Source organism: Eubalaena glacialis, chromosome 4 (genome assembly GCF_028564815.1).
Source record: "Eubalaena glacialis isolate mEubGla1 chromosome 4, mEubGla1.1.hap2.+ XY, whole genome shotgun sequence".
Taxonomy (NCBI): domain Eukaryota; kingdom Metazoa; phylum Chordata; class Mammalia; order Artiodactyla; family Balaenidae; genus Eubalaena; species Eubalaena glacialis.
This window is the reverse complement of record NC_083719.1, coordinates 121519833-121540449: the sequence shown is the minus strand read 5'-3', so window position 1 is coordinate 121540449 and position 20617 is coordinate 121519833. Positions and strand designations below refer to the sequence as shown.

The 20617-nt window shown below is 36.1% G+C and overlaps 2 protein-coding genes and 1 non-coding gene across 5 annotated transcripts; all 3 read left to right on the top strand.

Moving 5' to 3' along the window:
* Positions 1 to 2002: 2002 nt before the first annotated feature.
* On the top strand, positions 2003 to 16110 carry YIPF5 (Yip1 domain family member 5). Of its 3 annotated transcripts, none has more exons than XM_061188284.1 (6): positions 2003 to 2128; positions 2649 to 2768; positions 10617 to 10789; positions 11637 to 11782; positions 13551 to 13732; positions 14995 to 16110. In XM_061188284.1, the coding sequence occupies exons 2-6, from the start codon at positions 2659 to 2661 to the stop codon at positions 15155 to 15157; spliced, it is 774 nt and encodes a 257-aa protein (XP_061044267.1). In that variant the 5' UTR covers positions 2003 to 2128; positions 2649 to 2658; the 3' UTR covers positions 15158 to 16110. The 3 variants fall into 3 exon arrangements, with proteins under 3 accessions (XP_061044267.1, XP_061044268.1, XP_061044269.1); XM_061188285.1 differs by lacking the exon at positions 2003 to 2128 and adding an exon at positions 2146 to 2344; XM_061188286.1 differs by lacking the exon at positions 2003 to 2128 and having other exon boundaries at positions 2675 to 2764.
* Positions 6484 to 6969, top strand: LOC133090033 (low molecular weight phosphotyrosine protein phosphatase-like). The gene has a single exon (XM_061188283.1). The coding sequence runs from the start codon at positions 6484 to 6486 to the stop codon at positions 6958 to 6960; it is 477 nt and encodes a 158-aa protein (XP_061044266.1). The 3' UTR covers positions 6961 to 6969.
* A 3327-nt stretch (positions 16111 to 19437) lies between the features above and the next one.
* LOC133091562 (U6 spliceosomal RNA) lies at positions 19438 to 19541 on the top strand. Its single transcript, XR_009700906.1, has one exon. It is a non-coding gene; the product is annotated as a U6 spliceosomal RNA (small nuclear RNA).
* Positions 19542 to 20617: the final 1076 nt, after the last annotated feature.

Here is a 20617-nt window from a genome sequence, read left to right as displayed (position 1 = left end):
AGGGTTCAATTTCATTGCCTTTTGAAAATCAGTTCTTTCCAAAAGCATCCAGTGTTGTTACAGGTAAATGTCTTCACAAAACAATAATTTATTGTTCAAAGTAAAATAATTGAAATAACAGATGCAGAATTTGATGAGGAAACTCTTTTCTAAGGGATAAAGGATAATTTGGGAGAAATATAATTGTCATATTTGGGTTATATAATTAATATTCAGGGATAGTGAAAACAGATCTTGGGCACTTACATTGTTTTTACCATAGTTATCAGGTTTCATAGTTATTATGTGTAACTTGACACGATAAGCACACCGCTGCCAAACCCCCACTCATTTGGTGCTTGTGGATATAGCTGAAAGTAGGGGAAAAGTACCTATGCTCAAACCATAATTTCCTGGCACAATTCCCTATGACATATTTTAGCATAAAACAGAAGGGAAAGAGGACAGCTCCAAGATATCAAAGCACAATTTCACTGCCATCATAAAAGGAGAGTTTTCTTGTACGTTTGTGAAGAATGTAAAAGTGTTAGTGTGTAGACTAGCGTGATTGTCAAACTAATTAAGAGATATTGCTCATGATTAGAATGTTCTTCCCTTTTTTGTTCCAAGTTTAGTGACTGACATACTAGGTCCCAGGGAAGGACTGGGCAGCTGCTCCAAACCCACTTTATGTTCTATTATCCCTTGACCTGGTTGAGGCTTTCTACTAATAAAGCCAGCTCAATGACTTTAACAGAGGTCAGCACATTTAACAAGTACTCAATTTCCTTTAATAGGCTTTTCTGGAGCCTATCATGGGGGGGCGGGGGGGTGGTGGCGGGTATAACACCAAAAAAAAAAGTTTCCAAAGCCTACCTGACTAGCCATGAAATTGACTGATATTCTCAAAATCCCCAAGGGGCTTCTGCAGGATACCAAACAAACAATGAGGAAAATTTAATCATGTAACAATTTTCTTGCTTGGCTTCTCATTTGGGGCTAGGGGTTGGAGAGGAAAGAATATCCAGCAAACACAGTAATTGCTTTCACGGACAGAAGCAGAATTTTAGTAATATCTTTATCTAACAATTCATTCCTAAGCAAGTAATTTTTAATGCTCATATTCTTGTATTCTATTCAAATTTGAGAGTAATATCTCTTTTGGACAGGAAAAAAGGGAAACATCAGAAGAAACAAGAGAAACTAGAATTTTTTTCAGTAAGATCACTAAGTAGATGAAGCGATAGGTTATTGCATATTGTTGGTAACTAGAAACTCCGCTTCCTAGATAATGAAGCTTAAAGAGAGTACAACCATATAATTTATCAGCCAAACTGGAATATTTTTGAAAATGAAAAGGGGACAAAATTAATAATTATGTTGGAAAAAAACAGGCATAACATAGGACAATGGGGCTGTCCCCAGCAAATCAGGATATAGTCATTCCACCTAGAATTCTGCAGATTGTACCTACATCAATAAATTCTAAAATTATTTGTAAAAGGTGGTAAGTTAGATAGTTGCATGAGCAATTTCAGAAATTCTTTGATGGAGTAGAAAACCTCAAAAGGGTAGCTGCTTGCTCCTCTCTAGCGTACACTCCTTTGTTTTTTGGTTTGTTATGTCCTTTTGCTACTGTTATTTTTGTTTGAAGGCAAGTGTGTTTCTTTTTATCTGTTTATTTTATTTTTACTTGTTTGTTTCATTGCGGGGCGGGTGGTGTGTTTGTATGCGTGTGCTGAGAGGCTGTTGCACGCTTTCACCCAGGCACTCGGTCTATTGAGTAATTCTCGCTCTCAAACAGCAACTAACAATTGCTGCGCCTGCGCCTTTCTGCCTCCACCGCTAACTAAGCCGCCGGAAGCTTTTCCCTCTTCCCGTTGGCCCGCTGCTGGACTAGTTGGTCGATACTGCGCATGCTCCATATCGTACCCTCTTCCCCCGCCCCCCAACTCTCTCCATTATCCGCCCCGGGCGGAAAGTCGCTAACACGCCTGCGCGAGCGGGCGTGCCCCGGAAGCAGTTCTTTAACCTGCTGACACGTAGCAACGGGGCCAGTACAGGGTCCTTAGTTGAGTTTGGGGGTTATTGGAGGCTGCCGGAGCTGCCGCCGCCACTGCTGCCGCCGCCGCCGCCGCCTCCGCGTTTGGTGAGTGCCCAGTTCCGTGGCGCACTGTTCGGTTTCTCCTCGCACCTGGGCAGCGCGGCTTGTTGCCGCCTCTCGGCACCGCGCCCCGGTCCTTTCGCCCAGACCCTCCCTCCCTTTCGGGCCTTGCTTTGACGAGGCCCCTGCAGGAGTCTGCGCTTTTCTGGCCGGCCCAGGCCTTATTTTGCAGGAGGCTGTCGTGTTGTCAGCTGTCCAGAGGTGAGGAATCATCTTTGTTGTTGTTGATATTTTAAGACCCCACGGAACCCCTCCTCCCACGTCCCTGCCCCGAGCCCAAGGCATATCAGCTCCTTGAAGTGGAGGTGTCTTCCCGGGCCTCGACTTAGAGTCTAGACATTTCTTTAGCACACCCCACCCCCGACCCATCTTCGAAATGCTGCCCCCCAAAATTTTAGAAGAGTTACTTGCTGCCTTCTGAGGGTATTTGCTTAAGTAAGGTATCAGGACCGAATTCAGGAGGACCTTGGGCATAAGCAATCTTTGCCGTTTCTTTTTATTGCAGATCATTTGCAATGTCAGGCTTTGACAACTTAAACACGGATTTCTACCAGACAAGTTACAGCATCGATGACCAATCACAGCAGTCCTATGATTATGGAGGAAGTGGAGGACCTTATAGCAAGTAACTTTTCAACTTTGCCCATTTACTTAGTCGAGATTGCATTGAAAGCATGTACCCCGAATGTTTGGTTCTGCCTAAGAGTGAATGTGTGAACATGTTCCGTATCAGGAACGTGACTTTTCATAATCTTTCTACCTCCGGAGAGATCTGTGACACTTGTTTGGGTTGGAAGGGATTGCCCTTTTTAGGGTTTGGTATCTTATGCAAAATTTTCAGGTGTGCCATGAGTGGAAAAGTAGATTCTTGAAGAACCTTTTTCTAGTGACAGTATTTGTACATCATTTAAGATATGGATAGAAGTTTTAAGTACCTAGAAGATAGGCTGTTTAGTCCATAAGACGAGTTAAAAATTAAAATCTTTTGACAGCTTGTTTAGTAGCTAAATCAGTCCAACTTTCAGACTTTATCAACCATTAACTGAAAGCACTGAGTGACACTATTGAACAGTGTAAGCTCCATACTATGAATCATCAGGTGGTTTTCATAAAGCAGCTGATAATCACTTTTATTACTCCACACACCAAAACTTTATGATCAGTCAGTACACACAAACTGCCAGTTACAGACTGAAGTGAGGGGGACTCAGAACCTTTCATTCATGAACTGTTGAAAACACAAAAACAAAAATCTGTTCTTTTTATAGTCCGTGGTGTTTGTGGCAAAAAACTTAAAGCTTTTTACCAATCTCCTCTAGGACGTCATATTCTTAGTTTCTTAGGTCCTTAAAGTTCATCTTTTCAGCCTGCCATCCAGTGAAGGCGTTTCCTATATCAGGCCTACTTAACCTTTTTTAGATGGTCCAGGACCACTTTGAGAATCTTAGGAAAACTGTGGGCCTATTTCTGAGAAATATATGCATGCAAACACCCACAGTAATGTGCATATAATGTCCAGGCAGTTCGTGTGTTACCTGATGTGCATCTATGGACTCTGAATTAAAAACCTAATGAAGACTGTCCCAGGATGAGGGCATGGAAAGGGTGCGTATCCAATCTGAAACATTAGTACTAGAATGTGTTTGAATTAATAAATCTGAATGAAAGTGCCCAAGAATTTAAAAAAGCAAAAAATCAAATTCAGCCCCACAGTATCATTTGTCTTGTATAGGCTATACTTTTTACAAAACAAAACTCCTTGAATCTGCTTATTTTTTGATACATTCTAAAGCTTCCCCCCCCCCCAAAATGCAACACATTGGACAATGGGAGTGAGCATGTAAATAATGCTGTCTGTGAATCGCTTTTCTTTTAAATTCTCAATTACATACCACTGAAGATTTATCTTATTTATCAGTTAATCGGGCAGAATTGGAAAAGTCATGTTGAGAAATTTCCACTCATTTATTTACCTAAGTATGTGTTTCTTGTGATTGTTCAGTGTATGACAGGGCAGATGAATATAAGATTGGTCAGGGTGCTGCAACAGGGGTTTGGAAAACCTGTCTCTGTATGTGGGCCTGTTTTTAACCAAATGATATTGATGTTTGGACTCAACAGAATTATTCCATTTAGATGGCAGCCTCCGAGCTTTATCTGTCTCTGCCTTTCTTTCCTATGTTTCTTTCTGTCCATGTTTGCATCTCTTAAAGGTGTGACTTATCTTTTCTTTACACTTAGCATCTCACTTCAGTTCTCCACAGAGCAGAATATCTAAAGATATTCTCTTGCTAACTATTCTCACAATTCCGTTCCAACCAAATTATGTACCAGTAAGCATTGCTTCTGTACTAGTGAAAAAGTTTCATTCCAGGTGCTTATATAAACATTACTGCCAGTTAACGAATGTGAGTTTATAGATGATGCTTAGGAAAATAAGAAGCCTAATGTGTTAGCAGTAATGACTGGGTTTCTGAACTTTATAAAAAAAAAAAAAATTGAACTCCTCTATATGTACCTATATGTATTGTTTCTGCAATCTAATGACATTTTTATGTCCATGTCAGTTTATCAAATAACATTTTGTTTGTTATGCTAACTTGGTAACAAGGATCAGCTAACTTTTATCTCTCTATTGATGAAAATCTAGGTACAGATAGCATCTGACTTGGATTGTCTTCAAATTTGACTTGACTTATTATTAGTCCCTAGTTCTACATTTGCCCTATGAAGTCAGCTTTAACATTTTGCATAGTTTCCACTATGGGTACTGTACATTCATACATTCATACAACAAAAAATAAACCCAAATAGTAAAAGGCCCTTTGATCTCAATCTGTCATATTGGGCAGGTTCCACATTGTATTCTAGATATGCCTATAAAATATTTAGTAATACCAATTACATATTTTTTAAAGTCTTGAAAGCTAGTATTTTTTCATTTTCCGAAATAGCTAATAACACCTTTATGGACTATGTAAGGATTTTGATGAACTTAAGTAGTCAACCCAGTATATTAAGACGCTTTTTGTCTTTGTTGTTGATACTGAGTACTTCTGAGAGTATTGGTTTACATCTGCTGCTTTTTTTGCTGTAAAAGTGTTGATTTAGACTATAAAGGTCATGTCTACCATGCGGTGTTTTAGTTTAAAACCAACAGGAGTGAGTCAGGAATTTTCCTGAGCAGATCCTGCCAGAAAAGAAAAATTGTAAAATTCCATGGTGTTGTCTTTGTCACCTTGTATCCTGAAGAAGGAATGATGGTGCCACCTTTAAAGCTCTTATTTGTTTGCAGTGTTTCTTTTCCTTACATGAAATTTATGGGTCTGTATCAGTGTTTCTGAAGTGTGGCCTGCAGACCCAGAGGGTTCTTGAGACCTTCCAAGAAGACTTTAAGGTCAAAACTATTTTTGTAAAAATTCTAAGATGTTATATACCTTTTTAGGTGTGTTGAGATTTGCACTGATGTTGCAGAAGTAATGACTGGTAGAACTGCTGGTATCCAAATATGAGGCAAGACAATGGCATCAAATTGTTCTAGTAATCATTGTATTCTTCATCACACACTTGTTGGGGGGGGTGAGGGGAACCATTTTCACTTAAGGGTGCCCTTGATGAAGCTGTAAGAATTATTGTTTTATTAAATGCTGATCTTGACGACACACATTTTTAGAAAAGTCTGTGTGACAAAATGGAAACAGTCCTAAAGCACTTCTGCTTCATACTGAAGTACAATGATTATCTCTAGGAAAAGCCCCTGTGCAATTTGAGTTGCAAGTTGATTCAGCCACTTTTTTGTGGAAACCATTTTTATTGGAAAGAACATCTGACAGACAAACTATGGTTATTCAGACTTGAATAATTTCTCAAAAATGAGTGAAGTGACCTGTTACTTCAAGGAAAACAATTGACAGTATGTGTGGCCAATGATCAATTTCAAGTTTTCAGGCAAAAATGAGGGTTTTGGAAAACTTGTATCCATCATTGTGAACTTGTCAGCTTCCCAATAATTAACCATTTTCTGATGAGATCAGTGGTGATATTAACAAATCTGATTTTTTAACATTTATATATATATTTTAAGTGTGTCAATATTTGGAAGAGCTGCATAATTCATACTGATATTTTCTAAATGGCCAATGCATGGTGTTACAAAATCATACATGAATAATAAAGGATTCAATTAAAGTATAAGACAGATTAGTTTATTCTAATACAACAGAGTTCATTAGCATTGTTTCTATTTCCATGTTGCAAGTTAAGTTTAAAAAACTACCACTTTGCTTTGCATTTTGATGTATCAAAAAGAATATTCACTCTGTGCGCACGGGAAGATGAAGATGGCCGAACAGGTGACCAAGTCAGTGCTGTTCGTGTGTCTGGGTGACATCTGTCGATCACCCATCGCAGAAGCAGTTTTCAGGAAACTTGTAACAGATCAAAACATTTCAGATACTTGGGTCATTGACGGTGGCGCTGTTTCTGACTGGAATGTGGGCTGGTCACCAGATCCAAGAGCTGTGAGCTGCCTAAGAAGTCATGGCATTAACAGAGCCCATAACGCAAGACAGGTTACCAAAGAAGACTTTGCAACTTTTGATTATATACTATGTATGGATGAAAACAACCTGAGAGATTTGAATGGGAAAAGTAATCAAGTTAAAAACTGCAGAGTAAAAATTGAACTACTTGGGAGCTACGATCCACAGAAACAACTCATGATTGAAGATCCTTATTATGGTAATGACGCTGACTTTGAGACTGTCTACCAGCAGTGTGTGCGGTGCTGCAGAGCCTTCCTGGAGAAGGTTCGCTGACCCGGGTCCAGTCCTGCTGTGGCCTAGGCTCGTCCCACAGGCCCGCATTCTCAGTCAGGTGTCACAGTGTCACCATTCCCTAGCCAAGGCTGCAGCCCTTTCTTCAGTTGACTCACTATTTCTTACCTTAAAAAATAATTGTGGGTGGAAATCGGTTGTTGTGTTTGGTGGAAGAATAAATAAAAATTTTTGATTCAGACAGTTTATGGGGTAACTTCTTAGACTAGTTGAACCTCCCACTTTGCCCCAGTTACAGAAATAGTGGAACAAACAAAATAGTAGAGCAGCAAAATAGAACATAATGAAGTAAAACATCACTGTAAGGCCTGTCAGCATCTGAGCCCATTGGCACTTCCAAGAATCTGCACTACCTCTTCCCTCTGTGTGGATGGGGCCCCTGCCCTGCACTACCTCTTGATGTCAGGGCCTGGTGTCCAGTGATGTTGGCGAGAAGTGTTCATATATGCGCAGAGTGCACACTTGTGCATTTACAGGACAGGAAGGAAGAAGATTTGTGGGATTAATCTTCAGCACCTTCACTCCTTAGTTTGTGTCTGTCTAGTTGATTTCATAAGGAAGTCAGCTTAAGTGTTCCTGTTAGAACCACTTTGCCTCTGGAAATGTAATTATGTCCGGGAAGAAGGACACTTGTGTGCTGGTTTACCTTAGGGTCAGTTTGGGGACCGCGTCTGCTTTTACATCCATGTAATTAACCTGAATGTCAAATATAGATCAGCTTAGGTGGGGAAAAAATAATAAGTGGGAAAAAGTCCTTTTATGTTTGGAATGCTTAAATATTGATATGTTAAGTATTCTTTTATCAGTGCTTAGTTTATAGGCAAATACAGGTAATTTCTGTGCACTTGGAGATACCTGATCTAAAATTCACATGAATATATGTCAGAAAAGATTGTTTTCAAATAAACTGGGGAAATTACAAAAATACAACTAAGGTTAAAAAAAAAAGAATATTCATGATAATCTGAAAAGGTTATTAAAATACTCTGTTTTCCAACTACAGGTCTACAACACTAGATTTTCTTCAAATACTTCAACTAAAACAGTATATCACAACAGAATGAGTGCAGAAGCAGATATAAGAATTTGCAGCTGTCTTATATGAAGCCAGACATTAATGAGATTGTCAAAAATAGAATACAGTGCCACTTTTCTCAGTAATTTTTTAAAATAATTTTTTCATAAAAATGTTTATGCTAACATGTAATGGATTTATTGTTACTTTAAATGAATTAATAAGTACTTAAACATTTCTGTTTTAATTTCTAAAATAATAAATATTGATAGATATAACCCACATAAAAATTTTTAGGAGTTCTCAATAATAAATTTTAAGAGTATAATGGGTTCTAAGATCAAAGACTTTGAGAACCACAGGTTTATGTCATTCTTCTTGTTTTTTCTATTGCATACACATTCATATTCTCTCTCTTTCTCTCTCTGGAGAGAGAGAGTATAAAATACAATTTGTTTATGCAGATTGTAGAAACCTCCATATGGAGCTTTTCTAGCTCTTTCATAAACTCCAAGGTGGATTTATGATGCATCCTAACAGAGATCAACACAATAGCATATTTTACTAAATCAGAAAATGTGAGTTCTTGTCCTAATTCAACCAGCTAGCCCTGTGGAAACTCCGTGTGTATGTGTGTGTGTGTGCGCGTGTGTGTGTTTGTGTGTTTGTGTGTGTGTGTGTGAGAGAAAATAGTAATCAAGATACTTGCATACCAGAACGACTGGGGAAATGCATGTATAGAAAAAGATATTATGGCTGTCTCTGTCAGGTAGGATTTGAGGGTAATTTTTTACTACAGTTGTTATGAGAGCTGGCTATTGGAATTAAAAAGTCTAGTTTTGAATCCTGGCACCACCATGGACAAACCATTTTAACCCAAATATGTTTCCACATTTTTGTAATGGAGAGGATGATAAAATTGACCTAAAGAATTGTATAGAGAATATTGTGAGATAATTCACATTAAACACTTAAAACAGTGCTTTACGCAGTAATATTGAAAAGGTTATTATTTATGTTTTTGGAAATTTTCAGTAGTTAATATATACCCATATATTACATATGACATTTTAGAATTAATGAATTTCAACAAATAATAAATATACAGGATTTTTAAAGGTGCAAAGGTACAAAAGTTTATAACCTGAAAATTAAGTCTTTTACTTCTCCTGTCTCTGGGTCCCTTTACCTATATAATTGTGTATATAATGTACGTGTATATATATACACACATGCACATAGATATGCATATATATTCTAAAAAGCATAGTCACAGTGGGTGTATATGGTATATACTATTCTGAATATTAGATTTTTTCTTCCCCACTGAATATTTCTTGATTATCATTTCTTACAAGTACAGACAAAACAGCCTCACACCTTTGAAAAGGTGCAGAGTAGTCTGTGCCTATATCACAGTGTAGTTACTGATAGCTATTTTGTTTTGGTTTCTACTTTTTGCTATTAAAATAATGCTATAGTGAATTCTATATTTTATAGCTAGAAAAATAAATAGTATTTTTTTAAGCATGTATTGGACTAACGTGGTAAGTCATGAGAATGAGAGCTATGTGTAGTTGAAACTTCACCTTTGATTTGCTTTTAATCAAGATGTTCAGTTAATATAAAAATTAGATTTAATTTTAAAATCTCTAACAATGAGGTCGTTAGATTTTTTATATTTTTCAAAAGGGAATTAATAAATTTTTAAAGATAATTAGACAAAAAGATCTCTAAGGCTTCTCAGCTCTCATTTTTAAAGTTATCTTTCTTTTACAATAATTACTTCCTTATTTCTTACCATATAATTAGATTAGTCCCATTGATAGATAAGTCATATTTTTCTGAAACATGGTAAAACAGGTCTTTAAAAGACATTGCTTCCATATCCTTCTGTTCCCTGTTGTTTTCATCACTAAAAAAGCCATGGTAAGGTTTCCTTCTAAAATGCAAGATTTGTTATAGTACATAGCAAAGGAGACAATAGGTATACAATTACTTTGAAAAATTAAGAGCACTATTTAGATGCAAGGTGTGCTAATAATGTTTGTTATATTCAGAAAGCTTTCACAAAAAAGAAGCTTGATTTTTTCCACTTTTTGAAATTGATGGTGGTTCTTGAAGAGATTTACCCACTTGCAAAAAATAACATACTACAGAGAATAAAGAAGAATGATTTTATACTCATTCATTCTCATGGAGAGATCTGAGTTACAGTGGAAGATTAACGTAACATGCAGTACAAAGTCTGTCATCCTGAGTTTTTATTCATAGTCTTGGGCATAAATTTTATTTCACAGCTATCTTTATGTATGCTCACTAAAGGGGAAAATACAAGAAAACGTTTACGTTTTCATTTGTTGACCTCCTGATGTTTAAAAGCTTAATAGTTTGTGAAATGCTTAAGCACTGCATAAGTGAGTTTTAGCATCATCAGGAAAATTCTCTATAAAATAGAGACAACTTATTGTAGATAATCAGCTTGATCTTAGTAATTAATTTCAACCACCGTTTATAAAAACTGGCAAAGAGATATCCTGGGAATTGCATGACTAAGATTTTCAGGAATATCAGTTTGGGGCGTTGACATAATTCTGAGAAATGTAACTTACTTTAATTATAGACAGTATGCTGGCTATGACTACTCGCACCAAGGCCGGTTTGTCCCTCCAGACATGATGCAACCACAACAGCCGTACACCGGGCAGATTTTCCAGCCAGCTCAGGCATATACTCCAACTACGCCTCAGCCATTCTATGGAAACAACTTTGAGGATGAGCCACCTTTATTAGAAGGTACGATTGGTTGCAACACTTGATAGTACTCTATAATACCGAGCTGGTCAGTGAAAATATATCTTAGTTTGGAGAAGTTACCCTTTTCTTTAAAAGAATAATATTGTAGAAAACAGTTTTCTACTAAAGTGACTCATTTTGAACAGAGTATATATGAAACCACATTGAGCCAGGAGGACCAGATTTTTGATAGATCTTTATAAAGTGATAATAAAGTATGTCAGTATATGAGCAGAGTAACTTTTACTTCAGATTATTGATGAAATTCTATCAGTGGAAGAAATGAGAGGAAATAGCATGGTATTGATTATTCTGCATGGAAATAAGCTGACAGAGCTAGTAACATCACTCAAAAGTATGGTGTTTTTCAAATTGTATCCCGAAACACAAAAAGCAGTAGTTCTAAAGTGTTCTTTTTTTTGATCAGATACGCTTTGAAAGTCTAGTGAAAGCTATGCATACTCCTCAGAAAAATGCACACATGTGCAGAGAGACGTAGTTTTGTATACATTTTCACAGGGCCTCCAGTGTTCCTGAAGCCTCAGGTACAGAGTCCCTTACTGTTAACACTGTCCATACATTCTTTGCTATGCAGACATAGCAGAGTGTCTGCTTCATCATGTCCATACCCGTTTCTGACATCAGACCAGAAATTGGATATTTGTGGAATAAACACCATAATCAGTAAAGACTGGTATTGAGGACTCACCAAAATAATATCATCTGATATTGCTAGCTCACTTTTGATATTGGTGGTTTCATTTTTTCTCCTGTTACAACATAGATTCTGGTAAACTAAAAGTATATCACAAATCCTGATTGACTTCTTTATTTTCTTTTTCTTTAGAATTAGGTATCAATTTTGATCACATCTGGCAAAAAACACTCACAGTGTTACACCCATTAAAAGTAGCAGATGGCAGCATCATGAATGAGACTGATTTGGCAGGACCAATGGTTTTTTGCCTTGCTTTTGGAGCCACCTTGTTACTGGTAAGATGTTAGTTGCAACTCTCAGTGTGAGATTAAATGTTCCACCAAGAGCCTTTATTGAGACAATCAAGTCTTTGATGTGTCTTAAATAGTATTGAGTTGTTTGAATTTATACCTATTCATTACTTCTCCATTGATAATAGATATAGTATATTTAGAAATCATTTCTTGTTCCACTAAGTGGTTCACTTATTAGGGAAAAAATATTAATAAATATCATATGGCTTTAGTCTCTCATCAAAATTCCTTCTTTTCAAAAACTGACAAAATTTTTAGCTTATTGCTATTTTTTAAAATTTCATCATTGGGTGGTGGTTTGTTGTAGCAGTGCTGGTCTTCTGTATATTATTTTAACATTTAATGAATTGAAACATTAAAAGGCAACAGGTTTTAGTCCCTATCTCCCATCTCCCTAAGAATGTTAAAGCATATGGAAAATGAAAAGTTGTAAAGATAATTATTACTGTTTGTTTTATTTTATGTCGTTTCTGAATTAGAAGAGGTAAATGATATAATGGATCGAAGATGGGCTTTTTAGCCAGAAAAACTGGGCATGAACTCTACTCCTACTCTGCCCTTGAGCAAAGTCATTTCATCCTTCACCTCCCTCTCGTAGATAATCCTATGCTTCCCACCTAACAAGATTGTTTTGGAGATTAAGCAAGACAGGTTATGTGAGAACACTGTGAAAAGTTTAAAGCACTGTACAAGTGTAAGGTTTTATTATTACTGTATGAGTGCATTAGTGAACTCTGCTGAGCCCTTTTAAACTTCTACACTCTTACTCAAGTATTTACAAACAAATATTGATTCTAACAAAAATCCCAAGGATTTTGCTATTTAATGTAATCTGTAGAGACATTCTCCCAGTTGAGTTTTATATGTCAAACATCTGACAAACCAGGAACTTTTTAAAGGCTTCTCTGGGGACTGATTTTAGTGATAGCATAACCTGAATACAATGTTTGTTCACATAGCTGGACTAAGAATACTAACTACAATTAAGCTAACGTTTACTGCCCTAAGACTGTTCAGTGGTGTCTTTTATAAGAGCAGAATTTTTAAGGTTTGTGTTTGTTTGTTTGTTTGTTTGTCGGAGAACTGTATAAAGCAACCAACGATTTGGAAAAACAATGGAAGAAGAAAATATATTCCATTATATTCCTCTTGCCCAGTTATTAACCACTTTTCTTTTCTCCTCCCCTCCTCACAGAACCCTGGCTTCCTGCTTCTCCTGGCTTCCTTTCTCCTAATTCCTCTAACACCCATGTAAAGTGAATAATGAGATTATTTCTGCTGTTAAAAAGATTTTAGCTGTGTCTGCCAATGAGAATAAATTGCTTCAGGGCAATTTTGATGGAATTTGGGTACTTTCAAGTGATATTAGCTACTATCCAAACATCTGAATGGCTTTCCATCTTGTCTCTGTAGTTTATTTGCTTAAAATCAGCCAGATTTCTTTTTAGAAATCTACTACTTTAGGTGATCATACCATGATTTTATATCTTTGTTGAATTCTATGCCAAACTCAAATGGTAACTAGAAAATGAAAAACAGTATCTGTGTGTTGGGAGGTAGATATTTTAAACTTCTTAAGAAGGATATAAAAGCCAGTCTGCTCACTGTTTTACTTCTCTGTATAAAGGATAGGTACCTTTGTGGATTTTAATGTTCACAAATTGAATATCTTCTGTGAGTGCCATTTCAGGTGAAAGAAGCCAAAAATAACTATTTTGCCCTTAACCTGTAATCTTTTCTTTACCCATAGGCTGGCAAAATCCAGTTTGGCTATGTATATGGGATCAGTGCAATTGGATGCCTAGGAATGTTTTGTTTATTAAACTTAATGAGTATGACTGGTGTTTCCTTCGGCTGTGTGGCAAGTGTCCTTGGATATTGTCTTCTTCCCATGATCCTGCTTTCCAGCTTTGCAGTGATATTTTCTTTGCAGTAAGTGCTGGTCTTTATTTTGGGGGTTGATTGACCAATTCTGTGTAATAGGCTTTACCTCACCATCAGTTTGAGATAAATCACTGGTTCAACAACATCTTAGATAGTGCCTCTTATACGTGAGGGCTGTGTTGTATATTTCTCCGTGATGAATAATGGAAGTGAGAATAAATTTAAAAGTCTTTTATACCATCTCTGCTTTTACCTATGCTAAAGAATTTAGATTTTTGCGTACTTAGCGGTGCCCATAAACAAATTGAACAGTGGTGATTGTTAACTTAAATACTGCATGGAAAAGGTCAAGTTGTGTAGAATTATACTTCCTCTCTCTTTGGTATTTTTTATACCATATCTGACTTCTTAAAGATATCGGGCATATGCTAAGTGGATGAATAATAAACACATATTCTCTCTTTAGCAGCTTTTTAACTAAAAATGGAGCGTTCTTTTTATGGAAGAGGCTGTTACTAGCCTACCGTGTTCTCAGATGTACACAGCTTTAAATATGTGTTATTTTAAAATAATATTTTAGGTAAGGTTAAAAATAGAGGTGTAAATACAGCTAGTAAAATTGCTTCTCATGGCCAGTGCACAGATGCTCTCTCAACAGTTCAAGCTCCTCCTTGTGGCTAGTGCTGGACGACCAAAGATTGAGCTTTGTTACACTTTAAGAATGAAAATGAAGGTTTAGGAGAAGAGTATATATCACCTATTTGGTAGTAGAGATTTGGCAGGATGATGACCTCACAGTGTCCCTGCCTCACTCTCATTTGTTAAGATTGATATATTCACATTCAAATTTTACACACAGTATTTTCTACTGAAACAGGATTTTCTAACCGGAGTTAGTTTTGCTACCGGGGGACACTTGGCAATGTCTGGAGACAACTTCAGTTGTGAAAAACTGTGGGAGGCGTGGGTGCTACTGGTACTTTATGGCTAGAGGCCAGGATGCTGCGTAACTTCCTAACGATGGGCAGAAACACCCCCACAGCAAAAGCGCGTCCACCCCAAATGTCAGTGCTGCCAAGGCTGAGAAATTGTGCTAGATTAAGGAGCAAGATGTGTTATAAACGAGCTTTTTATCACATGAAATAATTGAATTCACTGTGAGGTACATTTCAGCATTTGAAAAACATCTTGATTATTTCTGTGGATATCTACATGTGGATTTTTAAGTGCTTTTTTAAAACTTATCCTTATGTAACTAATCTCATCTACTGTTTCTCTCCCCTCCCCCTGTTTTTCCTTGTTGGCTACAGAGGAATGGTAGGAATCATTCTCACTGCTGGAATTATTGGATGGTGTAGTTTTTCTGCTTCCAAAATTTTTATTTCTGCATTAGCCATGGAAGGACAGCAACTTCTAGTAGCATATCCTTGTGCTTTGCTATACGGAGTCTTTGCCCTAATTTCTGTTTTTTGAACTGAATTTATCTGGGATGTGGACATCATTGGGCCAAATAGCAAAAAGGACTTCGAACTCTTAAATCGGACCAGCAAACTGCTACAGTACAGCTCTCGTGCAGATCTGATGTTTGACTCTTGGAGCAATGGAAGTAAATATGTATCTTTTGTTCATTTTTATACAACTTTTGAATACTATATTGGATTTACCTGCAGTATGACTAGGTTTAAATGTTTGTGCTAATACAAATAAGAAGTGCTATTTCTTTTATGTTCCTGCAGCCTTAGAAAAACAGCTCTTCTCCTTGCTAATTATATATTATGATGTTTTTGATGGATTTTTATCAACTGTGGGAAACTAACCACAGAGATAATAATCTTTCTTAAAAACAACCCATAATAAAGAAGACATAAGACTTACTGGAGAAGTATTTTTCCAAGGAGTTAGGAAATAAAAATTACCTGTATTCTCAAGTCAGGTGCAGTTGAAGCAAAAAAGTGATCCCAATGTAAAGTTTTATGAGTTTGCACTTCAAAAGTTTGACAGTCCTCTAAATTATCTCATAGAATTTTAGCTAAATTCAGCGATACAAGTAGTTCACAGTCTACCTTATTGTAGACGTGAAATGTGAACATCTCTTCAGATACTAGCATTAACTAAACCATAGTGACCTAGACTCCACATTAATGCTCATAATTGGATCTCCATGTTTCCCAGCAAAAAGAACATTACTAACCTTTTTTGCGAAGAATATTTAAAATGTCACAGTTTCAGTATTGCAGTTATCAATGTAAAGTACATTTGATGCTTATTAATTAAAATTTTCCCAATTAATTTAAAGTGCGTTGTTTGCTTTTGCTAACCCACGGTTCTCGGTGTTCCATTTCCTTTAACTAGGGTCTGCTTTTAACTTGTATTCCCAATTTATTTTAAGCTTTAAGAATAGCGGTCATCTAGTATAGAATCAAAAAGTGAGATTAAACAAAAAGCAGTTTGCTTTGAGTTACAACATTATTTCCTTGTATTGAATTTATTTGGTTAATATTGTCATGTTCTCTTGTCAGAAAATCTGTAAGAAAACACCATATATTGATGTATATTGATGATTGGCTTTTTCTGGAGCCAGATTCTGATTTTGGACAAAGCTCCGTTAAGTTATGAGAAAGGTGCCATACTGGGAGGGAAAATGTTGCTTTTTTTTTTTTTTTTTTAAGAGGAGACTTTCAGACTAAATAAAAAGAAATGCCATGCTGACATATTCATGGTTCTTTTTTAGAGCTAGTGTTCAACCATAAAAGGTTAAAGTAATAAAACATACTTCTTACAAGAAGATCATGATTGCTAATCTCTGGAATTACATAAATTTGTTTTCCTTCATTAATATTTAATCTTCTGGAGGAACGCACTCACTAGTAATTAGCTATTGGCTGGGTTTTTAAACTTACCAAATTGTTTTAGAATATTTTTTATTATAATCCTTGGATAGTATCTTTTTTGCCTTTTTCAATTCATAAGTGTAAACAGTTCTTCCTAAGGTAAATGTAATGGGTGCCTTCTGTTAATATCCAGTTCTTCCTAATGAAAAGGGTGGATGATGCTTTGGGAATTAAAATCTCCCTCTGTTGGTTAGACTTAATACCATTAATCTTCAGCTAAATTCCCCTAATGGATCAAATTGTTTTCTTATTTTTTTGCCTCCACCCCCAACAAAATAATTTTTAGTTTAAATCAATAATGTGGAGATTTTTGTTGTTGTCTTTTATTTAACCCCAAAATGATTAGTTGCAAAACTGTTTTATATTTATTCTGTCAAAACAGGTATACAGTGGAGTTGCCTTTGATATAAGAGTCGAGTTCTCAAGTTTGCTTGTTTACATGAAGAGTCATGCGTGACCAAAATTTCCCTTTTATAAAACTCTCTCATCAGAAATACAGTATATTTAGCCATATTTGTGCATACTTTAAAAACGGACATAACTGTGTCTCAGAAATAAGATGTGGTAATGTTTTTCTCTAGCATCGGAATAGATTTCTGCTTCTTCAGCTAAGTACCAGGAAGAGCATATGGTTTGCTTTTAGGTCCATTTTATACCAAAACCATGCATGTACCTTTAAGTACTGGAGATACTCTCAGCATCACTAAAAGCTTACCCAGTGACTGTCTCTGAGTAAAACTCTTTGTGAGTGGACTTCTCAGGTTCACTCACTCAAGCTAGTGTGTTGTTTATGCAAGCATGTATGCCGAAGACATGCAGTTGATTTTACATATAGTATAAATATATATTTTACAACTTTGCTGTAATACGTTTACCAATGGGTGTTTTCAAGAGCTGTATAACAAAGCTTATAGAAATAGGCATTCTTTCGCCAGATATAGTTATGCAGATAATGAAAAATTCTGTAAATCCTTAAACACTGTCCTTACATACTGGTCATCCAATCAAAGAGAATTTTTTAAAATGTATCTAATAATTTGATTTGGGGTGGGATCTAAGTACTATGCGTATGACATTTTGGAACTATAATAGGTATTGCTCAACTCAAATATATTCCAAAACTAAGTGAGGACAGTTATCTCTGTAATGTTATAGGATACTCAGACCCAATCATGAAGAATTATGGGAAATCAAGATGACATTTGGAGATCTGCCTGTTGTCGTATAGAGCATATCTAATGTAATGACTCGAACAATTTGCTTAACTTGCTGTGTGGGAGAAAAAAATATATATATGACACAGTGCTTAGCCTGTTATAAAGTTGTGCCAAAAGTTTTCCAAAAAAACATTACTCAGTATAGATCATCGCATGAAGAATACTTACCAAAGAACAGCACTGGGCCTTCCTTCAAGACTTTAGCTAGAGCAAGCTTCCTACCCAAACAGTAGCCCCAAGTGAAATCTGTCCTCGCAAAGTATCCACTGATTGATTCTGTAGTGTCAAATTCCAATTACCAGTCACCAAATGAACTCAATTATTGTAAATCGCAATTTATTTGGAAATGAAAGCTTAAGTTATTCCTCAAACAATGTATTTGTATCTTAATAATATGTTTGTTTTCAAAGTAACTTTAAGAATGAAGCGTTTAGTATTAGGCAAAAACACAAGTACTTTTTTAGTCACAGTAGTTAATGAGAGTTTCTTGTTTTCTTTTTAGGATGTATTTAGGATTTGGGGGAAGGAGTGGCAATAACAAGATTATCAGGGTCTATTGGAAATGCCCTAAGGAAAAATTGGTTCAGTGCTTTAATGAGTAGATAAGTATGATCTGTCATTAGCTTGTCAAGCATACAGTATTGACTTTCAAACATCTTAAATAAAGCCTGTCCTCACCACTTTCTCCACAATCTAGGCTGTTATTACTTGACACCACCAATGAAGAAATCACTGATTTTTAATCAGTTCTACTTCTGCCACCATCCAAATTATTGAAGTTTGAATTTTAGTGCATTATTATTAGTACTTGAATTTCAATAAGTTACTTTGTACGAATAAATACCCAGTTTGTAACTGGGCAGTAGGTAAAAACAAACATTAAATATTAAATTACTGATTTTCTAGAGATTGGCAGATTAGTCAAGTGTTTTATATTGTATTCTATTATCTTGGAATGGTGACCATAAAACCTGAAGAATGAAGTCAAGACAGTGTGTAGTTCTGACTTTTGCATCACAGATAGGAATATTTCTTCCTGGGCATGAAGTTCCTAGTCTAGTTAATAAAGAACATTACCTGCTGATGGAGCACAATGTCCTGTGTTTGTGCAAATAAATTAAAATGATTACATATGCAAATGAGGACTAATTAAATACAGAGTTGTTCTAATTTAAAAGCACAAATACTTCCTTGAGCACATTAGGTTCTAAAAATCGGATATTACATTTTTCATGAGTTTTATTAGGCTTACCTTGCATATATAATTTTTTTTTTTCTGAAACTACCACTAAATATGGTGATAGCTTGTAGGGTGATTAATTACATATTAAGGCGTTTTAATCACTTTTCAACACTTGCAGCACAAAAGAAATTTTAAATATGAGAAAACGAAGTACTCATAAGAAACATTTAAGGTGCTTGTAAATTTATACCTAGTTGCCCTACTCTGATTCTCTTAAAAATAGAAAAAACAACATGGTTATTTCGTTTTTTTCCCCAGGTAAATACAGTTCAAACGAATGTCTTTGTAAAATTTAATGACATTTGCTTGTAGGTTTCAGTTTTGTGATTTTTGAGAATATTATAGGACTTGGTAGCATCTTTTCTCTAGGCAGTCAATGATCCTAAAAGCCCTATTATTTTAGTGCTCACTTTGGCAGCACATATACTAAAATTGGAACAATACAGAGATTACCGTGGCCCCTGCACAAGGATGACACACAAATTCGTGAAGCGTTCCATATTTTTAAGACCTAAATGTAAGGCCAGACACTACAAAACTCTTAGAGGAAAACATAGGCAGAACACTCTGTGACATAAATCACAGCAAGATCCTTTTTGACCCACCTGCTAGAGAAATGGAAATAAAAACAAAATAAACAAATGGGACCTAATGAAACTTAAAAGCCTTTACACAGCAAAGGAAACCATAAACAAGACCAAAGACAACCCTCAGAATGGGAGAAAATATTTGCAAATGAAGCAACTGACAAAGGATTAATCTCCAAAATTTACAAGCAGCTCATGCAGCTCAGTATCAAAAAAACAAACAACCCACTCCAAAAATGGGCAGAAGACCTAAATAGATATTTCTCCAAAGAAGATATACAGATTGCCAACAAACACATGAAAAGAATGCTCAACACCACTAATCAGGTATATAGTGGAGTTGCCTTTGATATAAGTTGAGTTCTCAAGTTTGCTTGTTTACATGAAGAGTCATGCGTGACCAAAATTAAGTACTGGAGATACTCTCAGCATCACTAAAAGCTTACCCAGTGACTGTCTCTGAGTAAAACTCAGAGAGAGAAATGCAAATCAAAACCACAATGAGGTATCACCTCACACCGTCAGAATGGCCATCATCAAGAAGTCTACAAACAAATGCTGGAGAGGGTGTGGAGAAAAGGGAACCCTCTTGCACTGTTGGTGGGAATGTAAATTGATACAGCCACTATGGAGAACAGTATGGAGGTTTCTTAAAAAAACTAAAAATAGAACTACCATACAACCCAGCAATCCCACTACTGGGCATATATACCCTGAGAAAACCATAATTCAAAAAGAGTCATGTACCACAATGTTCGTTGCAGCTGTATTTACAATAGCCAGGACCTGGAAGCAACCTAAGTGTCCATTGACAGATGAATGGATAAAGAAGATGTGGCACATATATACAATGGAATGTTACTCAGCCATAAAAAGAAATGAAATTATTTGTAGTGAGGTAGATGGACCTAGAGTCTGTTATACAGAGTGAAGTAAGAAAGAGAAAAACATACCGTATGCTAACACATATATATGAAATCTAAAAAAAAGAAAAA

What these genes read in the sequence shown, in the direction of transcription:
- YIPF5 (XM_061188284.1), top strand. Translation starts at nt 2,659, where the DNA reads ATGTCAGGCTTTGACAACTTAAACACGGATTTCTACCAGACAAGTTAC. An exon ending in AGTGGAGGACCTTATAGCAA is followed by an intron (nt 2,769 to 10,616) that starts GTAACTTTTCAA and finishes CTTTAATTATAG; the next exon opens with ACAGTATGCTGGCTATGACT. An exon ending in TTGGAGCCACCTTGTTACTG is followed by an intron (nt 11,783 to 13,550) that starts GTAAGATGTTAG and finishes CTTTACCCATAG; the next exon opens with GCTGGCAAAATCCAGTTTGG.
- LOC133090033 (XM_061188283.1), top strand. Translation starts at nt 6,484, where the DNA reads ATGGCCGAACAGGTGACCAAGTCAGTGCTGTTCGTGTGTCTGGGTGAC.